Source organism: Nyctibius grandis, chromosome 1, assembly GCF_013368605.1.
Source record: "Nyctibius grandis isolate bNycGra1 chromosome 1, bNycGra1.pri, whole genome shotgun sequence".
In the NCBI taxonomy this organism is placed as follows: domain Eukaryota; kingdom Metazoa; phylum Chordata; class Aves; order Nyctibiiformes; family Nyctibiidae; genus Nyctibius; species Nyctibius grandis.
Window position 1 is genome coordinate 5399272 of NC_090658.1, and position 17058 is coordinate 5416329.

The 17058-nt window shown below is 40.3% G+C and overlaps 1 protein-coding gene across 4 annotated transcripts in view; it reads left to right on the forward strand.

The window, feature by feature from the left end:
- Positions 1-17058, forward strand: part of PLCB1 (phospholipase C beta 1) — a 405252-nt gene that overhangs the window by 254865 nt on the left and 133329 nt on the right. For all 4 annotated transcript variants that reach the window (XM_068414808.1, XM_068414791.1, XM_068414782.1 and 1 more), the window contains exons 6-9: positions 78-131; positions 444-519; positions 6225-6325; positions 7736-7902. In XM_068414808.1, coding sequence (XP_068270909.1) covers positions 78-131; positions 444-519; positions 6225-6325; positions 7736-7902 — 398 coding nt within the window. The remainder of the gene's footprint in view (positions 1-77; positions 132-443; positions 520-6224; positions 6326-7735; positions 7903-17058) is intronic.

Genomic DNA, 17058 nt, shown 5'->3' on the forward strand with positions numbered 1-17058 from the left:
GGCATTGAGCTATGAAGTTGGTGGAGAGGTACTTGAAAATGCTATAAAAATAAAACAGGATGCTTTTCTCTCCACAGTTACACGAAACTTAAGCTGCAGGTGACTCCAGAAGGGCGCATTCCTCTGAAGAAGTAAGTTCTGTTCCCCTTCCTTAACACGTAGTCTTCTCTGACTTTTTAGTGTGAATATGTTTGAGATGTCAGAGACGTGTTGTGAGAATAAGTATATTCAAATTGTGTATCACTGGGGTAATATGAAGAGAGCAGCGATGACTTTTTCAAGTAACTATCTGTTGTAATAGGGGCTTGTGTAGGGTAGAGTTAAAATGGAAATAAATAGCTGAAGATGTGATAGACTGTGAAGCAGTATTCAGTTTTCAAGCCACATGGGCCATCAAGGCATGTCTTTAAGCCAGTTCCCTCTGGTTTGTCTTCATTTTGCAGCATATACCGCTTGTTTTCCGCTGACAGAAAACGGGTAGAGACTGCGTTAGAAGCTTGTAATCTTCCATCTTCCAGGGTAAGCATCTGAATTTATTCCTGGCCCTTACAAAGCGTTGCTTGTATTTGGTGCTGTTTACTCTCTATTGAGTTGAGGACAATTTGTTCGAGGCTGATCATGCTATGCTGGCTTTGCTTCTCCATAGGTCCTCAGCAGCAGGTCTTTCATTCCCACACAGAAGTTCCTGATACCCACCTGCAAATCTGAGTACCTTTGATTTGAATTTGTGTAGGGACCAGGGGTGCCTGGAAGAAGTGCGAAGGGGTTAAAGGAAAGAGCAGGGGGTTGTGTGGCCTGTCCTGGAGAAATCCTGTGAGAGTATTTTAAGAATTGGTGACTGTTGTGCAATTTTCAAGGCATGATTTCAGAGCAGTGTTAGCTGGAGGTGTAGCTAATGGTGTAATCTCTTTCCTTCTCACAAAAAAAAAAAAAAATCTATAGCTTGAGTTAAGTGACAGTTTAAACTCACTGTAGCTTATATAAAAGGTGCATGGAGTAAATGTTGAAATGCTATAGTGTCAAAGCTGTGAATGCGGTGGGGATGCAGCCACTGTATGCTGCTAATCCAGGAGCTCTCTTCGACCCGGAGCATTTGCAGGATGGTACCTCACCCCCAGAAAGGTTTTTTTCAAGAGGAATGAGCTCAAGCAGGTGATTCTAGTTAATGCTGGAGTGAAGATGTCCTTAGCCATACCTTCCAGGTGGAGATTCTCCTCCAAGAAGCTTCTTGCAGGATAAGTCCTATGTTTGGAGGTCCAAGAGATGGGGCAGAACCAGTCTGTAGCGGAGGAGAGCCTGCATCTCCTGATCCCTTGCTCTTGTAGAAAACTCTGTGCTGTGATGTTTGCTCAACGTTTGCTTCCCCAAAGGCTTAATAGAGCCAATTCCTACAGCTCCAGAAGAGCAATGGAGCAAACTCTTCACAAGCCAAACCTCAGATACCTCTTACCAATGAGACCTTCCTTCATAGGTCTGGGAGCTTAATTCTATGAAATTCCAAGGAATGTCTGTAAAGTAAGTATAAAAGATTATTATAACCTTATCTAAAGTAAGGTTGTGAGGTTAGCAACATGGAAAGAACAATTTTAAAGGTGGAGTTTCATTTAATTGTTAGCAAACAAGATAAGATGTGCAAAAAACCACTGAAGCATTGCTTTTTAAATCAGTTGATTTATTACTTCTTTTTACTACATATCTCTGAAAAAAAATCTAAACATCGCTGGAGTCCTTGAAAGAAACTACAACCTTTTTCTGCTGTTTATTTAAGTACAGTCAATTTTACATACATGTTGCTGGATACTTGTTGCTGGGATACCATCTTGAAAATTTTTCGTAGTATAAAGCAGAGCCTTTCTTTGGTTGGGGCAAAAGAGAAATACGCTTCATGCAACAAAGAAAACTGTGTTAATCATCTTGGAAAAAAATATTTTACAAACTAAGTGCTTAAGAAGCATGAAACTCTGAATCTCATAGAGGTAATGGAGTAGAAGAAAATCAGCTCTTCAGCTACAGCTCTTTTTCTTTGTGCACCTGTTTATGAACAAGAAAAATTCTTAACTTCAACTTCCAACTTTTCTGCCTTGCTGTACTACAGGACAAATGATGTTCCCGTAAAGCCTTGAAGAGCACTAGAATCCCAGCAGCGTGCAAGACATGAATATCAGGGCATCTTCCTCAGCAAAACCACACCAAATTATTCAGAGAATTGATGAAAATCTCTCACGGACATTAACAGCTTAGGCTTTTTGGGTGTTTTTTATTCATGCCCAATGAAGATTTCTCTAAGGGTCTTCTCTCCAAGTTTCATAGAAAAAACATACTTCTCATTGCTTAGGAAGATACGGGGCTCGTTGGCCGTGAATTTCACATGATGTTTTGCTGCACCTCTCAGAACCTGTGGATGACCCTAAGCCACAAAATTAAGTTCACAGCCATGGGGAAGAGGATCACAAGTCAGCATTTATCACTCCCTTCCTGATTCGTAGCTTCAAGGTTGGGACAGTCCCTCATCTCTCTTACACAGTGATCTGAGCGTAGGGCAGCCTGTGCTACACTGCCAGGGTATAGTATCTCTGCATGGACTTGTCTGTGACAGTCCAAGCTTCAGCATCTGCTAGCCCCACTGTTTAGCAAATGCCCTGTGTGTGTGCTTCCCAGGAGACCTCGTGGGACAACATGTAAGGACTGTATTTAGTGCGAGAGGAGGAAGAGTTCTCATTGCCTGGATAATTGCCTTCATCCTGCTGCAGAAGAATAGGACCAGAGAGGCTCCCCAGAAGTGCTGAAAATAAACTCTTTATTTCATGTTTAGAGACCTTAATAAGGGATGGATTCTCTGCAGTGCTGAGCACTCCAGCCCCGATTCGGCCGAGCAGTTGAGCATGGCTGCAGTGGGATGACCCATGACTTCAAGTCAAGCACACTTTCAAAGCGTGGATTTATTTATTTGTGTATTTCTGTGTCGGACCTGGCATGCGTAGAGTCTTGCAGGACCAAACCCTGTGTGATCTGATATTTCACAGTATTTGTCATCCAGCAGATCTGAAAGCAGAGGAATGTTTAAATGAAGTTTTAAAATAAACCAGTGAGTTTTTGAGTTTGGCATCTGATTTGCCTGTGATTTTTTTAAGATTTTGGCTACTTTGGGGGAAAGTGGAGGGGGTGTGCTTTTTGTTATTGTTGGGTATTTTTGTTTGTTTTGGTTTCAGTCAAAGGTGCCTTAAATAGAATTTGAAGAGCTTCATTTTAGTCACCTGTCTGGCTGTGAAGATTGGTTTCTGCCTTCCAGTTAATGTAGAGGTTCACAATGAAGCACCAGTGAGCTTGACCATTAACTTAAAGTAAAACAACCAGCTATTGTGTCCTGTCTGTGCAAATAATCTGAATTAGCTGTTGTTCTGACGAATGTATAACAGACTGGATACAGATGTTATAAAAGCAGGCAGGTTACCAGACAAATCATAAGTCAACAGTGCTTGAAATTGGTGGAGAGCCTTAATCACAGAATAAAATGGAATGCCAGTATTCAGCAAAGCTGGAAATGAGGGATGCTCCCATGTGGTACAGAAAGTTTGTGATTTGTTCATTGGTCTCAAAAAAAGAGATGAGCGCATAAGGTGTGTGGGTGGTTCCACTGAAATGTGGATGGCTCGGACCAGGCTGAGGAAGGGGGCAGCGTATTTTAATCCCTTTCGGCAGGCAGGCGTTTGGAATCCAAATATAGGTGTCTGAGGTTGTGCCTGGGATGGCAAATGCTTGCAGCAAGGCTTTCATCTCCCATCTAGATAACTGTGTTTTATAGCCCACCGATTACATTACCGGTAGGAAATAATTATTCAAAGGTTCTGTACTTATGCCTAAAGACTTGTGTTTGTTACTCTCTTTGTAGACAGGCGCTTGTAGATACGTGTTGGGAAACAGGTATATTTTCTTCATTGGAACCAGCTAGCGAATAAAAGCCTGGATCTCGGGTTATCAGAAAAGTCCCACATTTTGTTCAGTGTTGAGTATCTTCAAATCCCCTGTAAAGGAAAAAATATATTAGGTCAATGGGAGACTGTAATTTTGTTGTAATTACAGAATCAATGCTTAAAATGCCCTTAGGGGAAGCGCTGGCTGCGGAGCAGTACCCGGCTGAACAGGGATTATAGGTACAGGGAACAGAGGAGTGGGGTGCTGGCTATAACAAGAAAATTCACAAGCTTTATGAATCCTGGCCTTTAGGAAAACACAAGTATCCACAGTTCTCCTCTCAACCAAAAGCACTGCCTGCTCAAATTTATCGAAGTGTAGTAGGTGCAGTTTCACATGTAGCTCTGTGTCACTGGCGGCTGTCACTGAAAGGAGCTATTTCCATCCTTCAACTTCAGGTCACAAACTTCTCCATCCACCCTTGCACTGGATTTAGAAGTTGTGCCGTTGACAAGTTACCTGATCCCACGGTAAAGTGCACAGGGTTGTTTTGTCCGGGTGAATTTTGAACCAGTTCACCCTGCAGCCGCTTGCACAGTCTGCCAAAAAAAAGGAAGGCATAAGGGTCTAAGGGCTGGTGACCTCAGGCCATTAAAGCTTGGAGATGGACACCCAGGTGGAGCAGGGAGAGGGGCCAGCTCAGTCCAGGCGTGAGCTGGGTCAGGTTCAGTCCACGCTTGCGGACAGAAACACTGAACGACAGTCACAATACAAAACCCGCTCAGGCCTCTGTGGGTTTCATAGATGAAAGGAGAGATAAAGTGACGCCTGTGACATTTATTTTAACCTAAAGCAGGAAAAATATGGAAAAGTTTCCTTCCGTCTAACAAAGGCTTGAATCAACACTTCCGGTTCCCTTGGCAACGGTGTTAAACAGGCAGAATAAATAAAAGCAACAATTTCCTCTATCAGCAGCTTGCTTCTGAGACGACCAGGTTCAACAGTGTTTAAAAGCAAATGGCTTTGAGTCCAAGTTACAATTTTCCTCCTCCAGTTCATCAGATTGGGGCATTATTTTGGAGCCATGGAGAGGTGTCACGTGGGCCCATGGTGCTCCCGGAGACTACATGTCATAGCTTTTGATAAAGGTCGTTTGCATGGAGGAAACTCAAAAATTAGATTTTTAGTGTTTACATTTCATGTTTTTTGTGTTTTCCTTTTTCTTGTTCCGTTATAAGGTTTCTTCTGCACAAAATACAAGCTTTTGTGCCCTTTCCCTTTCTCAGTGCACTGATGCAAAGGCAGAAGCCAGTGAGCACACTGTTACTATTCTGTGCTGATAAAACTTTGCACCTTCCTTGCGGTCCTTATTTCTTCTCAGCCCTGCTGAAGAAGCAGCCCTTGCCGTCTTCTGCAAAACCTCTGGAGCTCGAAGGCAGCGCCTGCAAGTGGGAGGAGAGCTCCTGAGCTTCATGCAAAGGACTGTTTTCCTTATCCAGTCCAGTAATTCCCTCCAGTTAAAAACAGTAATTCTATTTTTTCAGCAAAAAGCCAGAAGATATAATAAGGATGATGAAAGTAACATCTAGAAGCAGGATTAAATGTAAATTGTTCTAAATTTTAGAAAATGTAAGAAAAAAATGTTGGTATCTCTTCTATAGGAGAGCGTTTTTATAAATTTCTGTAAAAGAAATCTGATTGCCAGATCTGTTACACTGGGTGTTTAGGACAAAGATGGATGGAGAAGCTACACTGCATGAGTCTTGCCCAGAATCACAGTGTCTTGAACATGTATCTTCAGGAAGGAAAAGGAAACATTGCTGCTGCTGTCAGAGAACAAGTGTGTTAATAATGACTCGGTGACCCGATTCGTTCCCCAGTTCTGTGAAAGCTTAGGATAGATGAGTGACGTGCTCGTCCTCTGTGACGCTGCCATTTTGCTTGCTGAAGCACGTGGGCTCAGCACCACTGGAGTGAGCTGAGAGGCTTCACTGGGATTGATATACCTATTTATGCTATAGATGATGTGGTTAGATGGAGAGATGTCCTTTCTTTCTTCTTCACAGGTGCTCAGAGAAAGAGAGAACTTTGCCTTATGGAAACTAAAGATGATGAATGTATTTACATTTTTTTTTCAAGATGTACTCTTTAAGCTGCACTGTTATCCAGGGGAATTTATTATTCTGCAAAATCCAGGCTCCTTTAGGTTGCAGGAAGCAAATCAAAAGCAGCGCAGTAGTGAGTGATCTGTTTACAAAGAGCGTATAAAAGTGCTGTATCGTTCTTTCACTATTTTTTTCCCATTTTTGCAGAATGATTCAATCCCTCAAGACGACTTCACGCCAGACGTGTACAGGGTGTTCTTGAACAACCTCTGCCCTCGGCCTGAGATCGACCACATCTTTTCTGAGTTGTAAGAAAAGATGCTTATTTATTTCTTTATTTATTCCCCTTCACTGATTTTCTGGACTGGGGGTGGCAAAGTAAGTAATTTAGACTACAGCACCGTGGAACAATTGCCAAGAATAGATTTCAGTGTCAAGCAGGGCTCTTATTTAACCTTGGATCAAGAGTTCCTTCTCTCCCAAGCTTTCACCTCCATTTCTAATGGCCGGAGTTTTAAAGTAATTTGTTCCTAGAGGAGTAGAACTGATGGGTCTTGTTTTTCTGTATGGATTAGGATAGTTTAGGCTCCCATGAGAGTAAAGAAAGAAGAGTAATAAGCAATAACAGCGTGCAATAGGCGTGAGAATATGTATAATCACCCCCAAAAGCTTAATTAGGAGTTGCGAAAAATGCAGTAACTTTTAGGATTTGTGCATCATGAATTCACACCGTGAAATTAAATTAGCAGCCAGCTACAATGGATTTCATACATTCAGTTACAAGCTATATAACTCGTGTTGCTTCTACACCTTGTAGCAAGGCATTGTACTTCCCAGTTTCAGCAGAGCCTGATCAATGGAATCAGAACATGAAGCAATATGAAAGCCAAGTAGTTTCCAAAACACATCCCAAGACCACCAAAGCAATTAATGAACATGGGTGTGCGCACGTACTCCTGTTGTGCTTATTTTCTCTAAGGTTGAGGTTTCAGAGGAACTCAGCCTTGACCTAGTTCACTCCCATTGAACATGGGGGTAGACTTGGCATTGCTTTCTTGCAGACTAGAATCAGGCCAGTCCCGAGTGCTGTAGACAACCTTAAGTACGTCACCTGGCTTAGAGGCTTCCTGGATCTCCATCTGGGTACAAATTGTCCCCAAACTCTGCTGCTCTTACTCTCTAAACAGGCATCTTTTAGTTCGCTTTGAAGCGTGCCTAGCATTTTTTAGCAGGCTTTTTTTTTTTTTTTTAAAAAAAAAGGCAAATACGGGAATAGTGAAGTCAAGGCTGCTGTTATTTAACAGTAAAACCAAATAGTTGGGCCAGGAATACCAGCAGAGTGTTTGTGGCAAGCTCAGGATTGAATTCCACATCGTTTTCTCTTTTACTTTTTAAAATTGCTTAGTTCCAGGAATTCAGAGGAATGAAAAGCTTTTAGCATTGCTGTAACTCTTCCCACTGATGTCAGTAATGCTGAACACTTTTAATAATCTTACTCCTAGATGTCTGATGAAGAATATTTGTCGTTTACATGCTGGCAAAGTAAATTAGTCCAGAGACGCAGTGGGACAATGTTTATGTTGTAAAGTAGTTTGAATCTTGTTTTGATTTCCTTGGGAAGTAACAGAACATTGAACAAGATTTTAAGGAAACGTATTCTTTTGTGGGTTTTTTTTGTGTATTTTAATGGCTTTGCTGTCGCTTTAATTTTTCTCTAGTGGTGCCAAGAGCAAACCGTACCTTACTGTTGATCAGATGATGGAATTTATAAATTTTAAGCAACGTGATCCACGATTAAATGAAATCCTTTATCCACCGTTAAAACAAGAACAAGTTCAACAACTGATCGAGAAGTATGAACCCAACAGTAATCTAGCAAAGAAAGGTCAGTGGTTTTTATATTCTCACTGTACTCAGTTTCTGATTTGAAACAATGACTCAATTATCCTGCAGTGCATGCTAAAGCACAGTTTGGTTCAGAATCAAATTGCATTTCCAACTATCTCCTTTTGGATTGTACAAGCCTGTGAGACATCGTGTGGTTCATTTTTAAGTGCATTTGGTTGGGATCAATTTAGGAAGGATGGGGCTGGTTTCAATATTTAGTTTTCAGTATGTGTAGTTGATAATTTAGAACAGTTGCTCTGGTATGCAGAGTTCAGCAGAAACCTTACTATCACAGTGACTATTTACCAGTATCTGAAATGTAAAATTTAAAGAAACAATCAGTGGCATTGAAACGAAGATGATGATAATTCCATCATTTAATAATATTAATACGTCAAACCCCCTGCTTTCTGATAAAGTGGCACGCAAAGTAAGATGTGAGAGTAGCTGAGTGTGTTTCGTGCTATAATCACAGAAAATTCCCTTTCGAAAATCTCGAGTGTTGTCAGGGCTTAACCGGGCACTTCGCCAAAACTGAGAGAACTGCTCAAATCTCTGCACATTTTTGCTACCACCACAAGTCTTAAAATAGCATTGAATTTGTGTCTGCGTCCTGTTTTATTCCAATCCACGTATCCTAATGATTACCCCAGCTTTTAATGTGTTTATACCTTAGAAATTTTAGGGGCATGAGAATATCCTGAAAAACAGATCTGATAACGAAAAAATTGTTTTGGTCCAGAGATTTTGGATCCAGAGGGAACAAAAAGACATCTTTCCCAAAAGTCTAGAGATAACTGAAGGCCCCTCTCCCTGGAAGCCTTCTGACCTAGATGTCTTCCTGAAGGAAAGCTGTGGCTCTCAATGCTGTGATCAATGTTGTCTCAAGGCAAAACGCTTGTAATTTTTCTCATAAGGCTTCTTATTTTTCTAGTCCAATTTAATTAATCAAATTTAATGTGTCCAGAGATTTTGATGGAGGGTTAAATCCTGCTTCTTTGTCATGCTTATGCAAACCACCTTTTGATGACAGAGAGAATACTAGCATGAGTAGATGAAAACACATTGTGACCTCCTCTCTCATCTGTGCAAATATTAGAATATTGCTCTATGCTTACCTTGTTTCACATCAGCGATAGGAAAGTCTGGTACCTAAAAGGTCATTGTTATTACCCAAATATTGAAACTTCATATAAACCAAATAAAGGATTTATTAGAAGGAGGTGTGCTAGCGTCCTAGCAGAACACCAAAGTCAAAATGAAACCACCTTCTGACTAGCAATAAGGAGGAAGCATGAAACAAACCTCAGAAAGAAGGGTGTTGTGATGGTGTTTGCTGGCACCCTCAAGGTAGGGTTTGTGGGAGACCTCCAGCTTGCTCTGGTTTACATTGGTGCACACATTTGCTGCAGGCACTTGCTCTTCCATAGGTGCCTCTCTTCCTGGGTATCATTTATATTGCGCTTACAGAATCAGTTCTCACAGAAAATGCTGAGTTTAAGAAGGGGAAGGCAGGTCCTAGAGAGTTAATTCCTTTTGTATTTTGTGTTTTGGTTTTTTTTTCTTTTTTTTTTTTTTTTCCCTCTTCAAAGTTTTGCACTGAGGTCAAGCATACTCTGACAGAGTTGGCACAACCTGTGGGCCACTTCTGTGCTGCAGCCACCACCTCTTACATAGCCCCCTGTCTGGCAGCTGAGCTGCAGCAGCTGGCCCATGCTGCTCACCATGCTCCAGTGCAAATCCTGAGCTTACTGCGTTAAAATTACAGGAACTGGCTAATCAGGAATGACATGGGGACACAATATTTTCTGTACATCTGCTCCGAGTTGGGAATGCAATTCACTGTATATTAAATGAAGTGTAGGTGTGCACTCAATCCTACACTCAGAATAATGGCAAACAAATGCTGCATTTCTGTAAAATGTCACCAAAATATAACAGTGCATATTCCAAATAATGATTTAACCTTTTAATATGCTGTTTTGGGAAAGGGATTGTCACTCAGGCTTTCTGCTGACAGAAAGGACTGTTCGTAGGCTGAATTGCAGGGATGGCAGACCAAAGTGACACGTTTCAGTGACACTTTTGCTGCCACTGATCAGAGATGTTATTTTCGGTAGACCTATGGATGTTCAAACCACAGTTAGATGTGGTCCACTGTTATATACCCATGAACTTGTTGCCCTTTACTTCCCACCTCTGCTGCTCGGATATTCTGCTACATTTCTTGTGGTGGCATTGCTTATGTCCCCTTATTTGCCAGGGCCAAATCAGTGGAGAGGTAGGGATGGAAGTAGGATGTTTGGAATGGCCTCAGTGCTGTCAGTTAAAATAGCAAAAGCAGGTAGAGACTTTAGGGCACCCAGACTAGCAGCTAAAATAGGTAAGAAGGTAGCAGTAGCCTTCGTCCAGCATAGTTCTCAAAGAAAATGGGGCCCAACAGCTCCGTGAAGAGAGATGGGCTTAGAGTCATCGTCCACACGCTCCTTTATGCTCCTGCATTTCAAAGTGAGTTGGAAGAGGTCCCAACTAGACAACTCCTCAGGATTAATGGAGTACACCAAAAAACAGAAGAGTAGCATAGGAAGGAGAGGAGTAGTGTAACTCTAATGTGAGAGAATTCCATGATAAGCAGCAGGATGGGAAACGGAGTTACAGGTGGCCTGAGGATGACTTCATTGCTGTTGTACCAGAGCAATGCAATTAAATAATCAGATTTTTGGAGCAGTTTTGCAGAGTTTTGGTTCAAGAAGCAAGCCAGAAGATCTGACAGCGTGGTATATGTATTTGTTCTTTCTTGGCAATGAGAAATTACTCCTTTGAAGTAAATCACAGATACAGGTCCCAAACAGAAGAAAATACCATAGAGAAATTTAAAAGTTGTGATTAACCACTTCTTGGGACTAATGAGTGATTTGAAGTACTTTGTGGTGGTAGAGACTTTAAAGGCATGTTTGCGAGAAATAGGTGATATAAATTCCAGACTTTGTGCCAGTTAAATCCCTTTTCCTCAGGTTGTTCTAGAGTTTGAACATTTCCAGCTGCTCAGTGTGTGTGTTTGTGCACACATGCTTGCACACAGGTATATTGTTTTGTTTCCATAAACTTCCTTTCTGACCTGCTCCATTCGTTATCTTGTTTCATTATTATTAGATTGCAGAGAGGTTAGGGACAAAAATACACTTAAATGGTGAAGGTCTGTCCACTTCCGTCTTTGTTTCTGTAGTATTTCTATGTTTAACTATTTAAACAATCTATCAGATGTTCAGATGTCCCACTGAAATAAAGGGATTCACGTTCAGCAATCCTCATGAAATAAGCCAAGCTCTTCTGTTTAATTCGAACTTTAAAACTTGTATAGTCTTTGTTTAAACTGCCAGAGAAAATTACTTTTGCAAAAGCTTGAAACAAAGTTAGTGGCAAATGTCCTTATTTTTCAGGTATTCTGTGAGGCCACAACACCTAGATTTCTAACCATCTTTCACAGTTAGACAAAATATATACTGTCTTCTTTTCTTTTTTTCACGTGCACAGTAGCACACACGTCAAAATGCAAATTTAAACCGAATACTTAAAATTCACAAGGATTAAAAGCATTTGCTGAAAGCATTTATGCTGTGGGAGTAAGATTTCATGTTTGCAACGTGCAGAACGTCTTGGCCTTGATATAATAAATCACTTAAGCATATGCTTCAGTTTATGGGTGGTGTGGGAAGAGAGTATAGTTATATAAAAATCTCTTATGCTTAATTTCCTTGAACATTGTAATAATTCTCTATTGAAGTCAATTCCCCAGGTTGTTGAAGTGAAATTTCTGGGCAGTTCTGGCTGGAACCATGAACACAGGTACCTGGGCAACTTCTGAGAGTGTGATACACATACTTCTTAGCAAATAAAAATTTATGCATTTGAAAGTTCTTTTAAGTAGAATTAGGGATTTTTCCTCAAAAACTTAAATTCGAATTCATAAAATAGAAACTATGTACCTTTGTACAGCAGCCTGACACTTTGCTCTTACTATCCTGTTTGGACAGTTCTAGACCTTCACTCATCCGATCATTTTATCTTCTAATTTCCCATCTGACTGTATTCATGATCTGTGCACATCCAGTATACAACAATATTATCTTTTAACTTAATTATTCTTCTCTCATAGCTAATTAAATGAATTTCTAAAGAATGGTTGTATTGTCTCTCAACTTTCACAGCACTAGTCAAATGCTTTTGACATCTCATAGTTCTCCATTCCTCTGATTGCCATGATGGCCCTTTTTCTGTACCTGTTACAGCTAAATTACACTCTTTTGAATACAGTAAGCAAGAACTGTACATAATATTTTTCACTTTTATGACATGGCTCTTCAGGTACCTGGTAGAATCAAATGCCAGTGTACATACTGGATAAGAACCTTAGGTTGCACAGTTTTGAGTAAAAAGGCTGCCTGTGCTCCTGCTCATCACTAATGTATTTTTAGGTATTGCTGGGATGCGACTGAGCTTTTGCAACATCAGCAGGTACACAGGCTTGACATCTACATAGGTTAAGCATCTGGAGTAGTATTTTGTTGTAGTTGAAGCAAGTTGTTGTGTTTAATGCTTTGTGCCATACAGTGGAGGAGATTAATGCGCTATGTTTAGCATGTTTCCTTATCAGGTGGAAGCAGAAGGAAGTTCCTGGTACTGCTGAGCAGTCTCTCGCTGTCAGCAAAACCATGCTGGGGGGCTGTTAGGCCTGGTTAAGTAGCCTCTTGTAGTTTGGTATTTTCGGGCTGTAAAGCATTTGCATTGGGTGGCTGGCGTAAAAATGTATTCTCTTTCAAGTTATCAGGTTGATAATAGGATGTGTATTAATAAATCAGTTGCCAAGTGGTTGACTGGGAATTTCCTTATTTGCTTTTATTTCTAAGGCTTGTATAAAAGTAAGTTGTTCAGGATCTTGTTGCATTATGGATGGGAGATAGGACGTCGATGCTGAGTTTGAGGTGTTTCTGCTTGCAGCGTCCAGGCTCCCGGGAACGATAGCACTGGTTTCTAGAATTATGTGAAATTTACTATATAAATTTGGTGCAAATTCTGCAAAAATGTGCTGGTTCTTCCTGACTTAATGATGCAATGCATTTCTAAAAGTTTCTAAGTTCAAAAGGACCCCAGAGCTTTAAGAGCTCAAATCCCATTGTCTCAGTTTAGACCTTTCTTTCTGAAACCAGTAGGTGTTCTGAAAACCAGTAACAGTCTTGGCTCTAGAGTCATCCTGTGTCTCTTAAAGACTCCAAACATGCAAGAAGAGCTATGCCCCTGTACCAGACTAGTGATGAAGAATACAAACCAAGATCTGCTAGGGAAAGGAGACGTGAAAAAGCTGGAATCGTGCTGTAGCAATAAAATATGTGCTTCCCACCATCCTCGTTGCAGGGAGCAAAGCAAGGGTTAGGTTGTTATTAGCCATTATTTTTAGAGTGGTTTTTATTGAGAGAGATTGTCTTGACTGTAGTATACGCTTTAAAAATACAGTCTGGAAGTGCTTTGGAGATTTTCCTGGCCAATGGATCTGTACACCAGACTGTACTTACTAGAGGGCATCTTTGAGATAAGTAATGGCATAAAGATGTTAATTTTTCTTCTCTTAAGTATGCATTTGTTTAAATACTATCTCTGCCTATTTAATTTTCAGGGGAGAAACCTTTAGATCTGCACAGAGGAAAAGGGCTTTCCTCTCATATTTCACAGCATTTCCTTCTCCAGATTTTTCTCAGCTGTACCTATTTGAAAATACTGTATGTCGGTTTTAGTTAGACAGGTATTTAGAAGGATTGTAGGGGAGCTAGTTCCATGACTGTCTTTGAATTCCAGTATTAATTCTGTTTTGCTAGTGCACATTTATTGGTAGTTGTGCTCGGTTTTTCTTAGGTAATAAAATAAATTAAGCAACTAACATTAGATTAAGATATTTTTAATTTTATACAGCATTTACTACGTGTTATTTTCTCATGGCAGCCTTAACACCAGGCAGTATTCACTTCAGCACAAATGTATTTTTCCTTCCATAAACATCAATACATTTTAAACATTTTCATCCCACCCCATTGAATTCACCTTTTAATAACTGCTTAAGAATAATTACACATTGGAGTCTTTCGATGGCAGAAGGGGGTCATTTCCTAGGCAACAGATTTTAGTGGCAAAAACAAGTACCGTGCAACCGTGGCTACACTTTTAAGACGTACTTCATAATATTTAAAGCATAAATTCTGATATATAAACCATGCAGTGAAATGGTGGGGTTTTCTGGCACTGAAACATTTGTAGGAAGTGTTACAAAGTGGTTGAAATCCTTTGGCCTCCTAATGTTGGAAATCAAGAATACTTTCCAAAAATGCCATTAACTTTGGGATTTTCAGTGCTTTCCAGCATTCCAATTGTACAAGAGAAGAACTCTGAGTGTTGTTTCTTTTTCTCAAATGATGACAGAACAATAGATCCCAATCACAATTTATTAGTTGTTAAAATTTATAAGCCACACAAAAGTCGTAGCCTGTCCCATGCTGTCAGCAACAAGTGCTAAGTTAGATAGCTTGCCAGAAAGCCTTTTTTTAAATTATTTTTAAATATGTATATGCAGCAAATGTTAGTATGAATAATGAATCACCATAAATAAGTTAGTGAAAATTATGCTTGTCAAAATGAATTTGCAAAATGTTTCTGTTACACATTGTATTTTCTTTTTAATTGCTTGTTTTTTAGTTACTAGTTAAGCTGTAAAATTCATTTCAGATCTTGCAGTTGTTCGAAAGATTGCATCTTAAGTGAAAGACTAAATACTGTAAAAACCTTTTAGAATGGAAAATCCTCAATTATGAGGGTTTTTGCATCTGCTTTACTGGTAAAGTGCTTCATCTTTCTAACTAAACAACAAGATAACATAAAATGAAACAGTGATGTGGACTAGTAATAACGGATTTTGTAACAGCAGACAAAGACACAGTAGTATTTGGCTTAGTAAAAAGCAAAGAACCTTTTGTTATTTGATTGCTCTTTATAAGTGTAGGACCTAGTTTGGATCTGAGACCCAGGTGCTTATGCGTGGAGTTCGTTTTTGCTGTTGGCAGGAGAATTAATGATAGCATTCATCTGAATACACTTAGGGTTCCAGGGAGGACAAGTTTCCTAATCTTCTGTGTATAATATGGATACTTTGAGCGAAGCATGAGCTTTGCAGAAATGCATTTTGGGACTGGTGTCGGGTACCAGGAATAGCTCCACTGGTACCAGTGAAACTGTGCCGAATGTAAGATGGACAGGCCTATTGTGGAATTTATATCTGCAGAGCACAAACTACTCGTGATAATCGAAGGGTGACTGAACACTGGAACAGGCTGCCCAGAGAGGTTGTGGAGTCTCCTTCTCTGGAGACATTCAAAACCCGCCTGGACGCGTTCCTGTGTGATATGGTCTAGGCAATCCTGCCCCGGCAGGGGGATTGGACTAGATGATCTTTCGAGGTCCCTTCCAATCCCTAACATTCTGTGATTCTGTGATTCTGTGATTCAGCAGTCAGACCAGCCCTGCGCTAACTAGTATGGAAGCTGACCATAACAGTAACTCCTGACCCACATCCTGGAAACCTGATAGACCACCTGATGGACCCCAGGTTTAAACCCTGTGTCCTAACACTGAAAATGGATGAAAGAACCTGGGGTGACAGGACCACAAAGCAGACATGAGCAGAGGTTTTGGAGTATACATAGGGGTGCATCATACCCTTTAGATGGAGCTTTTGCCCAGGGAGAAGTAGGGTCTTACATCAATGCTGCATTTCAAGGGTTATGAAGACACATTTTTCTGCTGCTGCCTGCCTGTATTGTGTTTGACTCAGCCTTAGACTATCAGAGCCCATAAATAGAAAACTTACTTTAAAAGTAAAACAGCTTCTTTGTGCTTGTTGCTGTTGTACTGCCTCTTTTATGCAACACAGGGAGGTGTTCAATTTTAGCAGCAGGATTTATTATTTGAAGATGCATATTAGATAAAGTTTACTTCTGAAAACATAAAGCAGCATGGACTCAAGTGCTGAAGGAAACAAATGTAGATAAACTTTGAATAAAGATTGTAGAGTTTGCCTCTTCATTATGATTACATATGTAGTGCTTTGCAGCTGCAAAGGGCCCATGAGGACAAAGGGAGAGAAGACTGCTGTGATCCAGTGGGTGACATCTACAACTGGTGGCAGAAGAGTGTGGTTTTCCTGGCTCTGCCACAAATGAGCTTGTTGACATTTGGCCATCCCCTTTCATGTGCCGTTTTGGTTTTTGCCTCATCATTTGGTTGACTTGACTAAATAAACAGTCTCTGCCTTGAGGAGCTAGCAATGTTCTGCGAGTCTTTCAGTATGTATGGTATCTGTCATAACAGGGCTGTTAACAGAGTTGGAGTGTGTGCGCTACTATAATACAAGGACCATATGAGGAAGTTTCCCTTATAATGTCAGATGTAATCACCTACTCTAACAATATCCTTTAGCTGGAATATGACTGTTGCCTATAAATACATCAGGGTTAAACACTGGGGAGGCAGAAAGAAGTGGTAAGCTAAAGGACAATGTTGGCAGAAGAACACAGAGGTATCAAGTGGCCTTGAATAAATTTAGGCTGGAAATTAAGAGAAGTTTCCTAACAATATGGTTCTGGCACAGCCTACCAGAGGTAGTAAAAGAGGGCAAAAAAAGCAATTGTTATTAAGGTAGAGCTGGATTTGTTTATGAAAGGGATTGTTGGATGCAGTGTCTGCAGCTGCAGAACCAAGTTTAAAGAACATAGAAGGAAGTCTCTTTAAAGGGACTGAAGTCCCTTCTTTTTAGTTTATTTGAACTGTCTTGGCAGAGCCACGCCTTTATTCTTTTCCACTTCTCTCTAATATTAATCTCTTCTTCAACTGGAAGAATTTCTGGAAGTAAAAATATTAGCTGGGATGAAGGCTTTTCCTAGGTTTTTTCCCACCTAGAGCATGCTCACACTATACTCTTACCTCTTCCCATTATACTGCAGAACAGTCTTTTTTGGCAAGTGCTTTAATAGCTTATGTAGAGAAGTATCGCTTAAGAGGAAAAAAAGTATGTATTTTTAGATGTCTTTTAATGCAACTTAGCAATTGGAAGTAA